This window comes from Uloborus diversus, chromosome 1 (assembly GCF_026930045.1).
Source record: "Uloborus diversus isolate 005 chromosome 1, Udiv.v.3.1, whole genome shotgun sequence".
In the NCBI taxonomy this organism is placed as follows: Eukaryota; Metazoa; Arthropoda; class Arachnida; order Araneae; family Uloboridae; genus Uloborus; species Uloborus diversus.
Genome location: NC_072731.1, coordinates 102,726,583 through 102,748,906, shown reverse-complemented (window position 1 = coordinate 102,748,906; position 22,324 = coordinate 102,726,583). Strand labels below are relative to the sequence as shown.

The following is a 22,324-nucleotide window of genomic DNA, read 5'->3' as shown; positions in this document are numbered from 1 at the left end:
TTTATTTTAAAAACATTTACATATATAATTTGAAATCAATAATTATTTTTGCATTTCAATGTTGTTTCTTACTAAAGTAATCTAAGATTTTTTTTCGACAAATAATAAAATCATTTGAAAGTGAGTTAAGTACTTAAGTAAATATTTTTATTATTTTTTAATAGCTAAATGCTATGCTCATTTATTAAAACCTAAGTTCTTGAATAGGGAATAGCTCAATGTGACTGGTTGTTAAAAGGTTTCAATTTGTTTTACATAAATATATCTATTATTTACGAAAGTAAAACTACATTACTTCTATGCTTTCACTATTACTTGTTATTCTTGCAGCAACAATTCTGCTGCTTGAAAATTCAGTTCAAGATTATTTATGAACTTTTTAATTTTATCAAGATTAGATATGTCTTTTAGAGTGGTTTTAATAATTTTAGAATTTTAATGTTAACTAGTTATTTAAAGTAAATTACTTGATTTATATTTCCTATAACATTTTCTCTGTAGATAATTTAATGTACTATTTTTACTAAAAAGAAAAGAGCATCTTTTCAAAATATTTTTTTAATTAACAGCTTAAGCCGTTTTAAACACTATATTTTATTTATTATACACTGGTTTTCAAGTAGGGCAAAAAAAAGAAACCATTATCACTGGTTATGTAAATTTGGTGAGCTTAATCAGGGAAAAGTCAGGGAACTTTTTTTTACAGTTTCTGTCGCCACCCTGTTGAAGTTTCTACTGTGTGTATATATCTGTGTAGTGTGTGCAGTATTTTTGACTATTAATCTTTTGCCTTTTTGTCCAAGCACAATCAAGTTGTGATGGTCTATAGTTAGGGCAAACCTAACCTGGCAGCATTGTAATACTGATTAAGATCTGCGTAGCCTTCACAATGCTGCCAGTTAAGTTTGCCCCAATTATAAACTGCTCTTGGGCAACAAAAGCAAAATGCAATGGCAAAAAAGTGCTAAACTTTTTTCTTTCTTTAGATGGAATACCTGGAGCTAATTTAGGTCCAATAGTTGAATGGTGGGTATCTGGATTTGATGGTGGTGAAAAAGCATTAATTGGTTTTGGAACAGGTAAGCTTAATGTTGCTGTTACATCTTTTAAAGTACTGTTAAAAGATTTTTTCTTTTTCCGTATTAATTGGAAAATGTTGTGGCTCAAAATCTATATTTTCACAATTGTTTCAAAGGTCCTAATTATATTTTTGTCATTTCTGACTGAATTCTGTACATTTTACCTTATTTGTAACATAGTAAAAAATAGCACACAACGTAAATATAATAGTATCTGATGGTAAACATGTTCTAAATACAGGGCTGTTCCATTTTAGCCAGACCAAAAAAAGCCGGCCAGCTTTTTTTGGTTTAAATCGGAGGAGCAAGGAGCACACCCATTGAGCCAATGTGAGATAAAAGAGTAACACGCGTGGAAATGAGTATAGCTTGTTTTCTTTTGTTGTGTACTGTGCTGTTTACACTTATACATGTTGCTGGACGACAAATCTGCTTTTAAACTGTCCAGTTCTCAAGTCAAATGTTTGTACCTTTATTCAAAGACTTAAGTTAAGATACCTAAACCTAAGTTCATTCTTTAGTTTGATCATTTGCTGATAAGTGCCAAGAGAGAGATAGAATTTTCTTGACTATTAAAGATGTCTAAGCGGAAGCTAAAAATCTTGAATTTAGATAGTAAAGTAAATCTTACTTGTGACATTGAAAGGAATCCGACAATCAAAAAGAGATATTGCATTAAAATATGGAATATCTCCACTTTAAAAGAAAAAGAGAAACTTCAAAAACGGTACCAATCCATGAATCCAAATTTGAAACAAATGAAGATGTGCACCTTTCCAAAAGTAGAATCAGCTCTATTCAAGTGGTTCCAACAGTATCAAAATCAAGACCATACCATTCTTATAAGTTGGTCTTTGCTGTGTCAGAATGCAACGGATTTCGCTATATTACTGAACATAGAAAATTTCCACTGCAGTGCTGGATAGCTGTAGAAGTTCAAGACCAGACACACTTCGTCTTCAGAACTCTTCACGGAGGAACTGTGCTTATTCTGCTTAAAAACTTTTTAAGTTTTGTAATTTTGTCTGTTATATGTGCAGATTAATTAAAAACTTCGATGGTTTTTAATATTAAAATGTCAAAAATCAGAACAAGCGGTAAGTCGAAGTTTTTCATTGGTCCCTTTAGATTCGAGTTATCGCAAATTGATTGTATTTATAAATATGGATGTTGTGTATATTATATATTGTTTTTGATCTTTAGTAACATTCAGGTTTTTTTTTTTTTTTTACATAGCATTTGCAGAATATGTCTTGTTGAGGCCCCATGAAGAATATGAACAATTCCTGAATCCTATACTGACAAAAATCTATTTAAGTAAAATAGTTATTGAACAATTAATTGAAAATTGCGAGGCATCGTATGAGGATCTTCTAAATAAAATTCAGACAACAGCACCAGCATTGGGGCATGGAGCGTACTCAGAAGAAACCTTATTGCAATATGCAGAATTTGTTGTTGATCAAATACAGAGTTATGATTCAGCTGCAGAAACTATTGATACAATTCTAATAACAGCACCTTGCATTAGAACTTTGATAAGTCTAGTTGGCATTAAAATTGGAGCTCAGTAAGTAACGTTATTTTTAATCTTTTACATTGTTTCGTAACTTCGAATTTTATCATTTGCATAATCGAAATTCATCTTTATTTTTATTAACACTAACTAAATAACTTGAGCATTTCTTTTCAGATATTTTCCAGCTTTTTCGGTTACTGCTAAAGAATTTTAACATTAACTTCAAAGAAAATAGGTTAGTTCTCAAAAGGTGGGAACAAAAATGTTAATTCTGAGCAATTTTTTAAATTATGAAATTTTACATCAATTTTGTTTTTATTGCATAGTATGTACACCTAGAGCATCATTTACAAACAAAAAGACAGCAGGTATTTATAGAAATTAATAAATAGCAAATTTAATGACCGATCTGTAGCTAACAGATTTTAACATCATCATAATGCAAATTTCACAGTTTTTGAACTTTTCCAATGAAAATTTTTTTATCTATTTTTAAATTCTGCAATGAAAAAGGAAGGATTAATGAAGTATTTGAATGACTTTATTTACTGGTCTTTAAATAATAAAATTTTGTTATGGTTTCGTAGAATCCGAAAAAACCCCATCCATTTCGTCAGTGCAGGTGATAAAGTCGCCAAAACTGACGCTGTTGGCGAAAACTCGAATTCCCTGCTGGTAACCCTTTGCTTATCGCACTCTGTGAGTTGTCGCCAATCGGAGTTGCTTGGAGATTTTTGTGCAAAGAAAGAAATATCTAAATATTAGAACATTTAAGAATTATTTATTAAATAATTGCTGTTTAGATATTGATTTGCTGTCGTAATTTGAAAACATTTTATCCAAAATATCAGCAAAATAACAGATAATCAAGTTTGAAATGTTGCAGAGTTATGAGCTGCCGCCCTTTTGTTTACTTAAATGTGTTTGTTACGATGGAAACTTGTGTTTCTACTGTTATTTATGTAATGTTCAATGCATAACATATTAATTGTGCAAAATACCATTGGATTAAAGAAATTAACATCATAATAGCCTTTTTTTATTAAGGTTACAAGACAGAAGGTCATTTATAATAATGAATAAATAGACAGAATTGTCGGCGTCTAAATCGTTATGCAATTTGGACATCTCACAAATAGGCAGGGTTCAAAAATATATTTTCAAAAATATCAAAAAAATCCGACATTTTGATATATATCCGATATTTTCAATCAGTGCAAACTTAAGTTATTAAATACTAAGTGCTTCATCAAATCACTGTTTATTTTCTTATGCTATTATAATGCATCAATTCTAAAATTAATGTTTCTTTCATTATTGACATTCATAAATATACATTTTGAAAAAAAATTCACATACTTCGAATGGCATTTAAGTTTAAATGATATTTACAATCATTTGTAAAATTTGATAATTTAATCTATTTGGAAATGAAATATAGCATAACTGATATATTTCTATTAATTTTAACAGGATTATGTAAGCATTAGATGCTTTACTAATTTATCTTTAGTTAACTATTTTTATGAATTTTATATATTTCATAAATAAAAAATATGCATTAGTCAGTACACATCCATTAGACATTTTTTTTTCTTCTGACCAATTAAAATTGTTACATTACCTAATGTTTTATGAATAAAAATAAAGAAGGAATATAGTATTATTTACATCAATATATATTGATAAATTAATATGTTATATAAATACACTGCATTGCTTTTGATTATTTTTAATAATAATAGAACAACATTAATACAATTAATTCATTTAATATTTATATCGCAAATGTTGTACTTCAAAAAAAAAATAATTTCAAAAATATCAATATATCATGATATATATCGGCGAACCCTGCATATAAGTTTAAGAAAAATGATTTTGCTTCAAAGATACTGCATAAAAACATATGAAAACACTTTAAAATAATTAAAAATTAATTTTGAGGAGCAAAAAATACCTTTAAAACATATAAATCACCTATTTAGTTCTCAAATAGTGGCGTTGTCCAGATCGTAACTTTTGGACATACTTCCAACTTCCTTTTTTTCTAAAATAGTTTACAAAATAAATAATATGTCTTTACTTTTGTAATTTGTAGAAAATATTATCAAAAAACTATCCAGTTTGATTTCATACCCCTTTTTTTTTTTTTTGAAATGTATGGAAACAATTTATTTTATTATTATTATTTTTTAATGCTACATTTGCTCAGTTAATATTTTGAATGTCCAAAAAATTGTGCCTTTTAGCAAAGAAAATATTTTTTAAAGGGTATTTGAAGAGCATTTTTTTCCATAATTTATGTCAATTCTTGTTTCTTACAGTATTATAGTTTAACTCAAAAGTTTTTGAGTTAATTAAAATGAAAGTTATTTGGTGTTAAAGCTTCAAAGTTGAGGTCTGTGTTTGCTCCCACCTTTTGAGAACTGCCCAATACTGTTGAAATTTTTTTTTTACACTAAGTTTTTAGCTTCACTATGAAGACCCAGAGTTGAAAATAGTTACTGGTGATTCTAAATAATGAGCTGCCAGTACTGCTGTTAATAAAAAATTCTTATATAAATATATTATTTATGTATCATATTAAGTGTAATATTAATTAGATTCTGAGCGGAGGCTACAAGAAAAACTAATTCGAAAGATCATGAATGCTGTACATATTTTTATTTTAAAACATAATTCTTTTAAACTAATTTAAAAACATCAAATGATTCAATTTGCACTATAAAATCTGTTTTTTTATTCAGTAGATAAATGAAAAAAAAGGGGGAGATAATGTGTTGGGACATGTAATGAATGCATACAAGTATCCCTCCATTCAGTGAAAAAGCAATTTAAAAAAATTAAAACATAATTAATTTATATAGATGATTTTTTTAAAATGTGTTATATTCTTTAAAATCTTATTAAAAAAAATTTTAAATACAGTGATCTCTCACTTATACGCGACTAAACGGGACAACGAAATTTTCGAGCACAAGTAAAATTCGCGTATAAGTGAAAAACCCAAAAATTAGCTTAAGTGCAAGAAGTTAACTTCAGTTATAGTAAAACTAATAGTATACTACTAATACTAATGAATAACTTCCATTTATACATTGTGATTTAATAAAAAAGCTAAATTTGAAGTTGTACGTTTTGTCATTTTTTATGCACTGTACAGCACGTAAGCGAATTCCCCAAAACCTAAAAAAAATGTCGCGTGATCAGTGCTATAGTCTACGAGGATGCAAAAGATTTTCGATAGGCTATGTCAACGCGTACCGCTTGAGCACAATTTTTAGCCGAGCCCGTGAGAAAAACGCGCATAAGTGAAAAACGCATATAGCAGATGTTGCGTATAAGCGAGAGATCACTGTAAATATTTTTTAAACTAACTACCCTGGACCTAAAAACCTAGAAAAACATGTTTTTTTTTTTTTTTAGAATGACCCAGTAAATTTTTAACATGTAATCTACAAAAACACAATACACACATTTGAGTTTTTGTAGTGTATCAGTTTTTTTTTTTTTGTATACATAAAATTTAATATCTGTTTAGAATATTTCGTTAAATGACAGCCACCTACCATGCCAGCATTAATTTAAATTTATTTCTGACAGTTTGTTATTCAAATTTGACAAAAATAAATTTAATTAACACCAGTTAATTAAATTAGTTATGTGTTTGTAAAGAAAAGAGCAACTTCCAACAGCTACAGCCTTCATATTGTGACTGCTCAATAATGATAAATTTAAAAGAACAAAAAGCTATTTATTATTTTGCCTGCTCACTTTTTAATTTTCTACTAGATTCTACTCTCAATTATTCCAACTGATAATGGTGGTAATTATTAAAAATTCCAAAAAAAAGTTCCAACCTAATCAAACAGTACTTTAGTTTATACACTAATGTAGTGGTTTAAGTTTTTTTTTTTTCTCAGGCAGAAATTCAGTTCAAGATATTAAAAATGTATTGGTTTTCATTGCAAGAAATGATTATCAGTTCAAATGTAAACAAATATTTTTTTTTCCTCTATATCTTAATGCAAACACCTTGTCTGACTGCAACAGGATTGAATCAGAATTGAACCATTTAAGTGATTGATAAACAAGTCACACTAAGTGATAAATTTCAGTAGTTAACGTAGTTTATTTTTAAAACAAATCAAAAACTCATCCATTGCTTTCTTTTAATTAGGTACTTAAAAAAATAACACAAGCATACTAAAATGTTCAGATTTTTTTTTTTTTTTTTAAATCATTTGCCAATTCAATGTTACAAGTCCTGTTACAATAAACTTCAAAAGACAGCAATGTTTGTTCATTGTAATGTACAAACAGGTCTAAGTATTCATTTTGTTGATGTGGATATTTCGTTGTATTGGTATACTCAACTGCAAGCTTAGTTGACAAGGGAGAAATAAGAAATAAGCTGAGGCCAAGCGAAGGAAATAGTTCCTAGCGCTTTGTCCAATATTCGGGTGAAATTACGCCCTTCACTTTAGAAATTGGTTTAGTTAAGCCCACGCATACGTAACCTTCTTTTTTCATAATTTCTGTCAATTGCGAAATATTTTCAATTTTACCAGCAAAGCACGCTGAGCATTTCATCTATTTGAATCAAACGCGCCAGCCAATAGCAGCTCATTAGACAGGTGGCTATCTCCTCTTATTTGTGAAGTAGGCAGGGTAGGTAAGCGTGATGTTTTATCTGTTAACTCAGTTTTTTTTTTTTTTTGCCGCGTCATGACGTCATTGTCAACTTAAGTTGCAAGCAAGTATAGTTGCTGTAATGAGATTTTATTCTATATTTGTTCACTTATAATTTTTTTAAAAGTGACAATAATATGTATCATAGAGTGTGTAAAATGAAGAGTAAATATACTGATATAAAATAATTCCAGTTATTTTGCAATTGAATTTTATAATTGTGTGCATGCAATTCAATGAATGCTAATAACATGTATCTATAAGGCGAGTAAAATTATAAGTGAACGTTCTTTTTAAAAATTGTCTCCAGTGGCAGAGGAAAAGGGGTTGAAAACCTTGAAGTTTAATATTAAATTAATGTAATGAATAAAGTCCTTCTCTACTGTTTGAAAGATATTTTTCATAGTCTGTTCAATGTTATGTATATATAACTACATTAAATTAGAATCAAATTCTGACTTGCTGCTATGTGCATTTTCAAGTGCTATTTTTAGCTTAGACACTCGACAACCTTCTTACTCTGTCTCTAAATGTCTTGGAAAGCTTCCCTAAAGTTCAAAGCCTATTTTAAATCTATAAAAATCAATTTTCCTTTTGTGTTTGAGCATTGAAGTAGGATAGAAGCTTTAACATGTTCCTAATTCCTGCAGTAAATTCTAATATATTTTCATTTTAATTTTAACATGACTATAATTTACTTATATGAACGCTACTGCAAGTTTACTTGATTACAGAGAAATAAGCTGAGACAATACAAAGGAAATAACATTTAATTGTATAAGAGACCTTTCTGTTTTGCTTTTTAGCTGAAATTGTAAAGATCCAACATATCTCAGAAGTATAATTCCCTGATTGTGTTAAAATAAGTTGTATATGATGTTTGAAGTTTTAATTATATGCTTTTCCTATTTTGAAACTTTAAAAAAAATTTAGGAATTATTTTCTTATAATAATTTGCAGAAAAAAGAACAGAGTTCTAAAGCTGAAATCTGTCAAACCACTAAAAGCCCCAACTTATTCATTGGCTACAACAACAATTTTAGTCCAAAGAATTTTTGAGAGTTTTTTCCCTGATGAACTGGCCACAGATGCAACTAAAGGGCAAAATGCCCAAAGAAGAAAACGTTGTGGTGTTTGTGAGGTAAGTGTATTTAAATAATCAAAAGGTTTCTGAAATTTTGTCATACTTTGACAAGTTATTTATCAAAAATAAGGCTCTTCAGTCACTTGTTTTCAATTTGTCTGCCTCTTCGTTCTAGAGCTAATGATATTTTACTATGGAGAAATCATTCAAATCAAATAAGGACAGGGGTCTGGCCAGAGGATATTTGGGTCCGTTAACGGACCCTTTACAAAAATCTGATCAACCAAAACGGACCTTTCACAAAATCCCGATCAAACAAAACGGACCTTTCACAAAATCCCAATCAAACAAAACGGACCCTTCACAAAATTCTGATAAATAAGATCGGATCTGTCACAAATTGTTTATTGAAAGAGCAAATCTGAAAGCAAAATAACGCATATTTCTGTGTATAAACTACATATTTCTGTGTATAAACCGATAATTTTTGGAACCTTTTTTTAAGTCAAATTAGAGGGATCAGCTTATACAAAATCGGCTAATTTTGAAAGAAAGAAAAAATCGGCACTCTTGCGATGCTCCTCCTGCAAGCGATAAATAATTGCTACTGCCAAATAAATATAATTGTTGTTTGTTTTATTACAGCTAGCGGTGTTGTTGTAAACTTTTCTGAAAAGGCATTGGTAAGCACTTTTCTCCACTCCTGATTTAATAAACAATAATAATATATATCTGCGAAATGAACTTAGACCTGCAAAGGGATAGTAAGGGTGAGGAAAAAATATGATCGCTTCAGATAGGGTTACCAACTTCAAAACTATCACCACTTAGCGTCTGGCGTTGAACCTTTATAATGAGATTAGAAAATATTCTCATCATTTTGTCGGCTTGTCAATATTTGCGTTTTTACGTTGCGGTGCGATGTTTAATTGTTATTTTGGGAGAAAATTATATGGGTTTTGATTTTTCGATGCTAACAAGGATGATTAACTTTAAGTAAACTCTTTTAATTACCGTTTTTTTTCTTTAGATGTCTACATTTTGAAAAATGCAATCTTTTAACATCTGATATGAGAATCATATTTTGTTCTTTTTTCAAGCTAACTTCGCTTTATTAGGATTCAAATAAATGAAAAGTCTCTTTATTTCTGTTAGAACTCTCATTTCAAGTTTTTAAAGCAAAATTCCATTTTCTGTTAAGAGTCAAAAATTAAAATGCTGAATCGATGGTTTATTTTATTATCTTTTTTTTTTTTTTGGGTCAACTGTGTAAACAGATATTAATGATATGTTATCATAGGACTCTAAAATGCAATTTTAAAATAATTTTATCAAAAATATTTCTTTTACAAGCCATTTTTATACTTTTGATGCCTTCACTTTGAGAATTGCGATCTCTTTGCATCCGCTATGGGAATCCGATTTTTCGAATTTTTGATGATTATTACGCTTTGTTAAGAGGCAAACAATTGAAATATCTTTTTCTTTTTGTTATAATCACGGAATTTATAAGTTTGAAATGAAATTCTGTGCTCTTTAAGAGTGTCTTGGGTCAAAAAGTTGAATGCTGAACCCTATTCTGAATTTTGTTTTATTTATTTATATTTTTGTTACAATTATTTTAAATACTGTACAGAAATATATCTAGTATAATTTAACATAATGCAGAATGGTAGATAAATATTGATACTTGAAAGAGCGATGCCCCCCCCCCCCCCCCGCCAAATATCAGAAAAAAAAATCCAGAATGATTTTCTCGTCATAGAAAAAGAAAACACTCAACTTTAAGTTTAATTGATGCAGTTTGTGCCATCTCTAATTTCTAAAATTTCGTTTTAACAAAAAAAAAAAAAAAATTTTTTTTTTTTTTTTTTTTTTTTTTTTTTGATTTTTCACAAACTTAATTCATTTTTCACAAAATTATTTGATTTTTCACAAAAAACGGACCCTGTGAAAAATCCTGGACAGACCCCTGAAGGAATATATTAGTTCTGTAGGACCCAATCTTTTTTTTAACCATAAAGCAAAGGCCCACTGCTCATATTGAATCTCACTGGCCTAAGCTTATGAGAAATTTATTATTTTTTTTTAATGACTAAATCTGTTTTTGTTTCAAGACAGCATTGTAAAACATAAAAAAAAAAGAAAATTACCTACAAAATTGATGTTGATGCTATGGTTTTTGATTCATAGCATCGAGCATAATGGACCCCACCCATGATCCAACTTTGCGAGCCTTCATCACAGTATTAAAAGATAAAAATATGAATAACTAAGAATAAATTTTGAAAGGAGTCAATAAGGAAAAGAAAAATTTCTAGATTTGAGTTTGAAAAATGAAGATCAGCTCTAGATCTAATGAAAGAAGGTTAAAAAAAAAAAAACTGTAGAAAGTTTCTGTAGTTAAAATATTGAAGGGTGCTAATTAACAGGAAACTGCAGTCCTCGGCTGGAATTGACTGAGCTGGCGGTGTATTTCATAACTCGTAACTTGCTGAGGGGAAGTTTTTTAATTTAACCTTTCTTTTTTGCTTTCTTTCTTTCTTTCTTTTTATTTATTTTTTTATTTTATTTTTATCCTTTTTGAATATGTTTTTGAATTTCATGAAACAAACAGATTTTAAAAATAAGTATCAAAGCACTATAGCTTAAATGTGCACTTAAGCAGTGATGTATTAAGCAAAATAAATGTGTGAACTAAATTTAAATCATAAGAAGTTTTAAAAATAAAGTAGAGCAGGACAGGACTAGTCTTTTGAGGAAAATATTAGACAAAAAAAAAAGAAATACTATAGCAATAATAATAAATGTAATTAAGAGAGCTTCAATTAGTAGTTGGAACTATGGTGGTTTTGCATCCTTTTTTGTTGTTTTATCATGTCACACATGTTTCTGTGTTTGAAATATACATTGTTGCTCCAAATGGATGCAAAATTTTATTTTTTGCTGCTGCAAGCTGCTGTAAATTTACTGCTTCAGACTGCTCCAAATTCACAGTTTTACAGCTCCAAACTCGCTATTTTCCTGCTCCCAAGATTGCTCCAAAAGTGAGTTTTGGTCAGCACATCCCTGAGTATACCCTGTGGGAAGACCACTGCTTACTTCAAAACATACTTTTTGTCGTTCCAATTACACTATTTTCGTGCTCCAAGTTTCTACATAACATTTTGGTGAGCCAAACTGCTCCTAGATCACTATTTTCCTGAGCCAAGCTGTTCCAAAGTCACTATTTTCCTGCACCTGAGATTGCTCCAAATGTGAGTTTCAGCTGGCACATCCCTGTAAATAGTATATGTATCAAAATGTATTCTGATTATTATTTTTGTTTTTATTATTATTTTGTTTATTATTTTATTTATGTATTTCTTTTTTACTGTAGTATCCTGAATCATTTTTAAAACTACTTTTAGACCTGTAAAAAAAAATTCAATGTTATCTCTAGGCCTGCCAGCTCCCAGACTGTGGCCAATGTACCTTTTGCCGTGACATGATAAAATTTGGTGGCTCTGGTAGAAGTAAACAAGCTTGTCGTCAAAGACGGTATGCTTTAATTACTCTTTTGTTTTACAGTAAAACCTCCCGTAATGGACACCTCTATTTAAGGGACATTTTTTCTGGTGCAGTCCCTTTGAATAGGGACCTCCATGTATTTGCCTCTAATTAAGGGACACTCTGTTTAAGGGACAGTCACAGAGAAAAAAATTACAAAAAAACTTATGTACGAATGCATAAGAAAGAGTGAATTTACTGGAATTTAAATTTCACTTTTCCTCTAAAAGTTAGTTGAGGAGAGTAAAGAAACAAGTATATATTGTCAAAGTCTTGCTGAAAGTATTATGTTCGATTTGTCCATCAAGATATTTATTCAAGTAGGCTCAAGGCCAAAGGAGAGAACACAAAGAGACTAGCTTTTTACATAATAAATGAAGTGAGAACATTAATTGTAGTTCACAATATCTTGCATTGTAAGTTACGTGTCATGAATCAAATTCATGTAGCGAATTACTTCAAAATAATTGCTTTATGCTGCAAAATTTTGGACTTACCAAATTATTGATTCAATTATGATTAATAAAATAGTAAAAACTTTAAAAAATTATTAAGTGTGAATTTTATTTAGTTGTGTATGAAAAATGTATAGTATTTAATCTTAATCGTTTATAGTCTAAGTGCATAAAAAAAATTACATTGAGTTAACACATTGCATGCATCAACTAAAATACCTCCGAAGAAGGGACATCTCCATTTAAGGGATGAAATGTCTGGTTCCATTAGTGTCCCTTATTGAGAGTTTCTATTGTATTTAACAAGAATTCTGCTGTAGGAAAGTAAATGCAGTATCTGAAATTTTTTTAATTTTTTTACTTTTTTTGCGTTTTGTCATCTATTGTACTTAAGTTATACTATATAAGCTTTTTTTTTTTTGTAATTTAGCTTTGCTATACAAGCTTGCTTTTTTTGTTACTGAAAATAGTGCGAGAAAAACGTCATTCCAACATTTTCTGCTTGCATGAAATTCAAAACGTGTTTCTTCATATATCTCGAAAACTCCTTTTTGCAAATACTATGTTTTACTTTCACACGGCTGTATAGTTTTTTTCATTTTAAAAGCACTCCTGTCTGTCTTACAATCTGTTGAGCCAGAATACTTAAAATAATTGATCCGTTTTGGATTTTTGTATTTGTTTTGAAAAGCTTTGAACTTACAAAGACTTTACTGATATCACATTGCCAATGGTTTATCAGAACTTTTATCATGGTTTCATAAATGGATGAACCAATATCAAACTAAAAAATAAGAAAATTTACATTATAACTGAATAAATGTGAACAAATGAATGGCACGTTGATACTATTTTAAACTTAATTAAAGGCAACGTGTTTTCTTGTGTCCTAATCACTGTGGAAACTTTGATTTTAAGATTTCATTTAGCATGTATTTATTTTTTTAATTGTATTTTTTATTTATTTGTTTTAGCATTTTGTTATTATCATTTAATTGATTGTTTATTATTTAGTTGTCCTAACTTACAAATACAAGAGGCTGATGAAGATGATATTTTGTTGGATAACTTGGAGGATGAAATGGATAATGTAAAGCATTTTCTGCATTAAATTTTTGTTTTAACTTTCCTTATCAATTATTTTCAGGTTTATGACAGTCACATTATTATTGTTATTTTTGCCTTATTGTTCAATTTCTAATACTTAAATTTAACTATCATCAAAAAAAAAATGCAGGGATGCCGAATTTTCTTTGTTTGGCAGTTTATTTTATTCAAAGGGGTCTTGATTCAGCAAATCTTGTCTGTTGATTCCGCAAATTTGTGGACATAGTTGCAATTTTTAAATGCTCAAATGTACTTTTCATTAGATGTATTTTGTGTGCATGCCCCTAGTTTATTATTTGGAAACATTTGGAGTTCCATTCAGCAAATTGAGAATTTCTGTTCTCGCAAAAAAATTTTGTTTGGTGTGCCGCTGATCTTTTAAACTCTGCAACATTTACAGGTTAAATGTTAAACAAAATTTCCACTGCATGGTGGCACTGTTTCAGCAAAGATCAGTGAAATTTCATGTTTATTCAGTTTATTTAGCGGTTACAATAAAATCATTAATGTATATTGTAGTGCAATTATATAGTAGCTCAAGGCTACTCACGACAAAGGTCAAAAAGTTCCATAGAATAATCAAAGTCTTTTATTGAAATTTCTTCACATATAAAAACCAGATTATTTCATATTCATTGGTTGTGGCCACAATAACCTCGGAACACATCAGAATTCCCCCCGCAGCGGTTGACTTACCCCTTTTTACAGATCGATGCCTTCGGTGTGGCGCCGGGGGAAGCACCTTCAAAAAACCTCGAAAACACGGCAGCGAAAAACGCCCGCCTCTTCCCTGAAAGGAATTTAAAGAATCAATGCCAAGCTTGGCGACAAACAACAGTATTTATGCAGCGATGAGGTAACCCGCACAGCATTAACAGTGCAAGTAAACGGGACGGGGGCTACCAGACGGTAGAAGTGACTCCCCACGCCAAAAAGACGCCAATGGGACGCCGAGCAAAAATCTCGCCAAGCCAGAAACCGTAACGGTTCCCAAACGATGAAAAACACATAAAAATGCAACACCTGAAAAGTTGTAATGACGTTCCCCTTTAAGAAAAGGAAAGAATGCGCCCGCACCATAAAAATTACCACCGTGTGACGTCAATAACATTAATAAAATGCCAAAAATGATTCAGTCACATGGAAACAACAAAAGTAACAAACTGGGCTAAGAAGGACATTAAAAACACATAAAATACAGTAAAACATCATTTAAACATTAGATATGCACAGGGTTCGTACGCTCCGGGAATTCCGGGAAAACCGGGAATTGTCAGGGAAAATGACACTGTCAAAAATGTCAGGGAAAAGTCAGGGAGTTTTCAAATTTTGTCCATCAAAAATTTTTTTTCCATTTTTTTCACAAGGAATTAAGTATTATGAGATCTAGTCTTCGTTTTTATTGTGATTTCACAAAAAAAATTGTAAATTTTTATCTAAACCGACGCTGGCACTTAAAAACTGCGATCGAAAAAGGAACGTTTTTTTTTTTCACAACGAAAAATGCGCCAAAAGAGCGAAGATTTTCTTACATGGAGTCAGTGAGGGGAACGCATTTCTTTCTACTGCCTAAAGTTTTAGATGGGTTGCCACAACATTCTATTCGGTTCAGGGTTCGTACGCTCCGGGAAAACTTGGAATTATCATGGAAAATGACATAGTCAAAAATGTCAGGGAATTTTCCAAATGTGTCCCCAAAATTTTTCTTTTTCCAATTTTTTCCCAGGGAATTTGGTTTTATGAGATTTAATCTTCATTTTTATCGATGTATTTAAAAAAAAAAATTGTAACAATTTTAAAGCAATGAAAAAAGTGGCGATCCAAAAAATCTTCAGCAGCCGCCATTTTTGGCTCTCAGGAGTTCCCAAGGGAAAAAAAATCAGGTGAACAGGAATTATGCACAAACTCAACAGTTGAGAAGACAATTTACTGCTTCGGAAGCACAACCTGTAGATGGGAGGGTCGATCGGGAAAAGTCGTTTTTTTTCTTCTTTGATCAAAAAATCATTTCAGCTACGTGTGAAACGTAGTCGCCATCTTTGGTCACTCACAAGATGGAAGTAGATACGATCCTAAAATGCCTAAGTTTCTAAAAAAAAAAGCAGAATTGGTTGTTTTCTTTAATTGAAAACTTATGAAAATAACAGAAAATGGTCTGCAAATTGTTTTTCTGTTATTATTATTATTTAAAATAATTTTCTTGAGAAATGAAAAATTTTGTTCTTAAAACTTAATCTTATCGATCCTCACTACCTCGGACGCAAATGTGATAAAATTTTTTCAATGAATTGTAGTTTCATGAAGATTTATTATTTTTTAATAGTCTTCATGCGACAAATTAAAAAAGTTATTTCTTATTTTTGGGCATAGTCGCCATATTTGGTCATTCCCAAGATGGAAGTACACACGACTTTTTAAGTGCCTAAGTTCCCGAAAACGGCATTGGATGTTGATTGCAATGCAAACTATTGAAAACAACACAAATTGTGCCTTTTTTTTCCGGATAATTTGTAATTATTTTCTGGAAAAATGCAAAATTTAATCTTCGTAACATTTTTTTGTTTTAATTGATTTAGACTCTTATGTGCTAAATACTGACTATTTTGCTTTTATTGTAGTTTTTTAAGGATTATTAGCTATTTATTACTACTTTTATGCTACAAATCCAAAAATCTACTTATTATTTTAAATTTTTCACTTTGTCGCCATATTTGATCGTTTGCACAATGGAAGTAGACTTAAACTTCCAGAAACAGAATTGGATGTTTATATCATGTGTACTATTGAAAATAACATTAAATGTGCAAAAAGTTATGAATTTTTGAAAATTGACTATTACTTTCTGGAAAAGAAAATTTGAAATTTTAATGTAAGTGTCCTTTAATATGTGAAAAAAAAAAAAAAAAAACAGATTATTGGCATTGGTTTAAAGATCGGCGGATGTTGATTTTTGTTACTATGCATTATAATGTATGCCGATCGATGCAACAAGTTAATCATATTTTATACTGAAATTTAGCTTTGCATTTTGCTCAATATGTTTTGTGTAACCTACTAATAAGAAAATAAAAGGAATTATTGTAAATCAAAAGTGGATGCTAAAAGGTTGCTGCAGGACTACAGCAAAACGCTATAATATTACGCGTGACATCAAAGAAATGCTAAAATAAGTTGAAAGTACTCTGTTTTCAACAAATAGTAAACAAATTAAAACAATTTTGAACAAAATGTTTATAAAAAAAACTTAAAATTTTAACAGACAAAACAAAGGGATAAAAAATCTCAGTTTTTTTTTTTTTTTTTTTTAAATCTAAGGGGAGAAGTTTTAGTTCTTCTGCATTGCTACTTTAAACAATTTTAATTATTTTGAAAATATTACTATTTAAACTTAAATTTTGAATGAAGCGAGTAACCTGGAATTTTCTAAAAAACAACCTGGAAAACCTGGAAAAGTCAGGGAACTTTTTTTAACCAAAAGTGTATGAACCCTGTATGCAGATTCTATACATGTTCTATACAATAACATTTTACAATGAGTACGAAAAGTATTTTAGAACGAATTAAAAGTGTCGGTGGAATGGTGCATGCGAGGGGACGCTAAACTTTAAGACTCAAAAATCACAACTTCCCAAAAGCCGAGAGACAAGCACAAAACATGAAAAGTACGCGCGAAATGTTGGGAACACGACACGCTTGATGAAAAACAAAAAGAAATTTAACAAATCCTTCAAAACGGGCGAAGATTCCATCGTTGTTTACGAAATCCCGCTAGTGACTACGGGCGAACTGTTGCCAAAACCAGGAAGAAACGAACATGCCTGGAACGAAACTTTAAAAGTGGGCACGTACTGCGGGAGGAAAACGACATGCAGTAGAGTCCCGAACCAGGAAGTAGAGTCCCAACGGGAAAGAAAGCGATAGAAGTGGAAAACACATCGTGTTGACACAACATTTATCTTGTTTTATGAAATGTAAATTTTTCCCAAAAAAGTCTTTAGTTGACAAGTAATGTGTAATTTTAAATTTCATTGAAATTTTTAACATCTCTTAAGTATTTTTAAAACTTATTTTTCACTCTCCAATTTTTATAGTTCTGGTTATTGAATTAAACGATACTGACTGAATATAGCTAAAACCGTATGGATCTGAACAGTTGTTGAATGAGTGTAAAAAGATCCTTTACTTTATTGCTTGCTATATATGTAGACCTCACAATCATAACAGAATTGTAATGTATTACGCATAACATGTTCAGCCATGCAATACAGGTTCTGTTTGCATAATCAAGCCAACCAGTTATTAGGACCAAAATGATCCCCTTCTGATGTGGTCTGATTAACCACAATCGACTTTAGTTTCAAATCCAAGATAATTTTATTTGACAAGTAGCTAATAAATTAAATACCTGTAAAAACTTCCTAATTTCTGAAATAGTAAAATTAGCAGTAAAGAGCTGTGCTCTCTGAGCTGTGAAAGAAAAAACAAGTTCTTGCATAGTTAAGTTAAATATTTCAGAAGGCTACAACTTGTGCTAATAACCTCATTTTCTCCTAAACCCTGTTGTTGTTATTTTTGCCTATGTGTTTTAAAGCCAAGATTGTAAACAATGCACAATGTGTACTAAGCTAAACAATATATACTAAGCTACAATGCTAAATTTGTTGTAGTAAAATTTAAAGAAAAAACTTTTGCAACTTAACATTCTTGTTAAGAAAAATAAAGATGAATGAGATCTATTTTGCATTTTAATAATGTACTGACTTAAAATTTTAGTTCATGGCAAACATGTATTTTTTAAACATGTTGTAAATTTTCTGATTTTTCCCTTTTTTGCCTGTAGCATCCCTGTATTACCCATTTCATTATAAATTAACTATTTTCCAAACTAAATTTTAAAGCTATATTATTAGCATGAATTAACTAAACTAGTGTCCAGAAATATTTGAAAAATCAATTAAAGTAGTAAAATTGTTCAGCTTATTGAAATATTTTGTGGACTGAGCTGGAACCAAAATTATTTCTTGATGTAAACTCTTAAATTCCATTGTATTTTATTTTGAATTCTTAGTACTTTTATTTTGCAGAAAGCGCTGACTTTTAAAAAGAGTTCAAGAGAAGCATCTTCAAAACATAAAAAGGCAAGTATCTATTATTTTCTAAAAGTATAATAAGTATTTTCAATGTTTAAAATTTGTCTTTATATTTAAGTATATGTGCATGCATAATTTATACAAGCAATGTTGATTATTTAAACTGGTGGTTTTAGTCTTAATTTAGGTTTTGAAATTTATTGTTTTTAAAAAATCATTGATTTAAATCATTTTTAATTTAACCCCAAGAAAGCTCTAAATGTCGCAAGTCCTGTCCTTTTTTTAGTCAGTACATCCTTTCTTCCTGCTATGTGATTTTGTTTAGAGGGTTTTTATCCTTATTTAAAAACTCATCTATTCCCTTTCTTTAACATTTTTAAGTATTTTGGGAAGGGGAAAAAGTAAAATAATTCTCTATTTAAAGGTTTTTTTTTTCACTCAAAACTTAGTAAGGGTTTTCAAATAATGCTTTCCTTTTTTTAAAAATTATTTTGAAAGATTATTTCTTATTCCCCGAGAAACTATTATTACACTAGAAAGCAAAGAAGGCTGGATTTTTTATGGTTGTACAAAAAGTGCTGTAAATTTTGCAGTTTTAATGATTACTTTTGTACTAGTACTGATTCATTGAGAAATGCAAAGATGTTTGGCCAAACAACATTTGAACAATTAAACATTTGTTGTTTTGTTCTCCCTTTCTTCTTTTAAATTTATTTAAGGTTGAACTAAATTCTAATTGCATTATTTATGGATTGCATTTTCAAAAATATTTCTGGATTTTTTTGAGCAATCACGATTGCTTATTGCATTCTTTTGACTGTTTTGATGTGTTATCATTTTATTTTGCCGCCAGCACCTTCTGCAGCATCACCGTCGACCAGCTCCTCATGATGCTGCTCCTATAGCGAAAACCGTCTTCAGGTTGCATCCATATCTTACACACACACGCATACATACATGCACAAACAAATACACACACGCACACACATACATACAGACACCTACACATACACACGCATACACACAAATGCCTACACACAAACACATACACACAACTACCCACATATTCATGCATGCACACAGACACAAACACACATACCCTACACACACAAGCACACATGCCTACATACACACACACACACTCATGATTGCGAAAAACATAATTTGAGTTCAAAATGTCAAAATTCAATTTTTTTTTTTTTTTTTTTTTTTTTTTTTTTTTTTTTTAATGCTATTTTTTAGTGGGGAAACTTGAGTTTGACTAAAATAATTAGGCTATACTTGAAACATTTCTGTTTTAATTCTTTCGAAAGCTGTAGTTTATGGAGGAAAAAAGAAAGAGGGATTTTGTGTGTTTATACTTTTGAAATCCTAAATTATTATCCTTGATGAAAAGCCACTTTACCACATGTTGTTTCCTATGTATGCTGCTTTCTTTTGAGCATCTTTATTTAAAATTTTACCTTTAATATTGAATAAAGATTGCTTGCATATTTAGTCTAAATTAAATTAGCTCAACGACACCAGGAACCACGGCAGATCCATTCTCCCCATAAGGCTTGTAAAAGATTTGACTTGTAAACAAAAAGGTTTGTAAACGAATTCGATTTCAAACCAGGCCTTTCCAAGGGCTAGGACCCTAATTTTCAACAAGGCTGACATGGTCTCTCGCCAGTCCTGATTATTTTGTGTTACTGAGCAATTATTCTCTTGCATGCATTGCTTTTATACTAGAATATTTACTTTCCTGAACATTGTTATTTTATTTTAGAATCACATTGTATTTTCTGGATCACCTTTGAAAGGAACTCAAGAAAAATATACTTATTATCCGAAGGCATGCATTAATGAAATAGAAGTAAGATTTGTTCTTTTTTGCATGATAAAATTTAAATGAAGTGTTATGAACCATGTATTACTCTTTCATAAAAATGAAACTGTTTCAATGTTTTAAATTTATTTTATTTATTTATTTATTATTACTTTTTTATTTATTTATTTTTTTATTTATTTATTTATTTATTTTCCACAATCAGATGAAAATAAATAGCTAGAGAACAATATTCACTGCTCTCAGTGTTGATTTTTTGCGTCTGTGTATATTTTGAAAACATAATTTAAAAATATAATTTGTCAGAAGGTTTGTAAAACTCAACTATTCCTCTCATTTTGTTCTCGTGCACTCCATAAAGCATTCAAGGTTGAGATCCAAATACAAAGTAGTAGAACAGACAAATCTAAATTTTAAATTAATGACTGCAAAGCATCCGAATGTGTCATGATTTGTGATAACTTTCTCCTAGTAGCAGATAGTTAAGATTTCAATCCTCAAGTATCATATGTTATCTTGTTTTCTCAAAAACAAATACAGTCAGACCTTGATATATGGTCACTCGCTTATAAGGTCACCCCGCATATAAGGTCACTTTTCTAAAGTCCCAGCTAGCTGAATAGGAATTCTATGTTATGTATTATCAGATATATGATCAGGTCATAATACATTAATCCCTTAAAAGGTCACTTTTGTCTGATTTCTTTAAATGATTTCATTGCCTAATAGATTCACTTCCAAAAATGTTCCACGATATATGATCCTTAAAAGTGAAGTCTTTTTTCCTATTGACGTAGTAAATTAACACTAGAAAGTGAGTATTATGACAGTGATACTAAAATATGAACCAAGTAACGTGGGTACTCAGCATGTACATATCGCATTTTTTTAGCAGTCATTAGAAGCCGAAGAAAATTTTCAGAAGATACTTAGAAACCATTGTGCTTAAATTAAAGAAAAAACGCGTCAGTCCTATATTAATGTAATTTTAAGTAAGGTAAGTTGCACATCAGTTCTTTCTTTGCTTGGGCATATTTGAATGCAGTTTTATTCAAAATGGAAGTTTTAAAAAAGCATTTCAAAATTTCTTATTAATTCCAAACTTTTAATTAGTTCAAATTGATTCAACTATTATAATTTAATTAACTGATGTTTTTGGACATATTAAATTTTAAAAGAATTAATGTATACATCCTTGTAAGTACATCTTTTTTTATCAATAAATATATGTATGAATCGGTTATAAGGTCACCTCGCCTCTAAAGATCAGTTTTGTGAAGTCCCGTGGAGTGACCTTATATCGAGGTCCGACTGTGTATATGGCATTGAGATTATTAGAACAGCCCTAGTGTGTGTCATATAATACTAGAATGCACCATAACTGCTAAAACTACTATTAATAAATAAAATTAGTCTCAATTTTAAATTGCTAACAGCAAACCAACCTGAAAAGCTGTAATCTTTCTCAATTTTTTCCCTGTGACATATGGTTAAGGACTTTAATCTACAGACACAATATTTGTTGTCCGTTTTTTTGTCCATAATCTATCGTAGAAAATAAAATATGCAAAATAAGAAGTTATCCTCTCAAGAAAAAGTCTTTCTTGAAGCTTGTCTCTCAGTTTTAAACTAACTTGCTATGCCATTAATTTGTAGAAAACATGAATTACCATTACAAATTAATGGCAAAGCAATGGGAGCTAATTTTAGCTCTACATTAGCCAACCTTTTTCTTTTATATTATGAGAGAAAATATTTAATTGTCAATCCTTCCTCTACACCTCTTTGTTGCAGATACATTGAAGACCTTTTGTGTATAAATTTTCCTAATTTTTCTGAACTTAGCAAAACTATTTATCAAAGTTCATTAACGCTCAAAAAGACCAGTTCTAATCAAAATAGCTTTAATTTCTTG

The 22,324-nt window shown here is 30.1% G+C and overlaps 1 protein-coding gene across 1 annotated transcript in view; it reads left to right on the top strand.

Annotated features, from left to right (window-relative positions):
• Window positions 1-22,324, top strand: part of LOC129234143 (DNA (cytosine-5)-methyltransferase PliMCI-like) — an 88,696-nt gene that overhangs the window by 17,086 nt on the left and 49,286 nt on the right. The window contains exons 4-10 of the mRNA XM_054868041.1: window positions 987-1,079; window positions 2,316-2,649; window positions 8,254-8,434; window positions 11,820-11,917; window positions 13,396-13,471; window positions 18,573-18,626; window positions 20,350-20,436. Coding sequence (XP_054724016.1) covers window positions 987-1,079; window positions 2,316-2,649; window positions 8,254-8,434; window positions 11,820-11,917; window positions 13,396-13,471; window positions 18,573-18,626; window positions 20,350-20,436 — 923 coding nt within the window. The remainder of the gene's footprint in view (window positions 1-986; window positions 1,080-2,315; window positions 2,650-8,253; window positions 8,435-11,819; window positions 11,918-13,395; window positions 13,472-18,572; window positions 18,627-20,349; window positions 20,437-22,324) is intronic.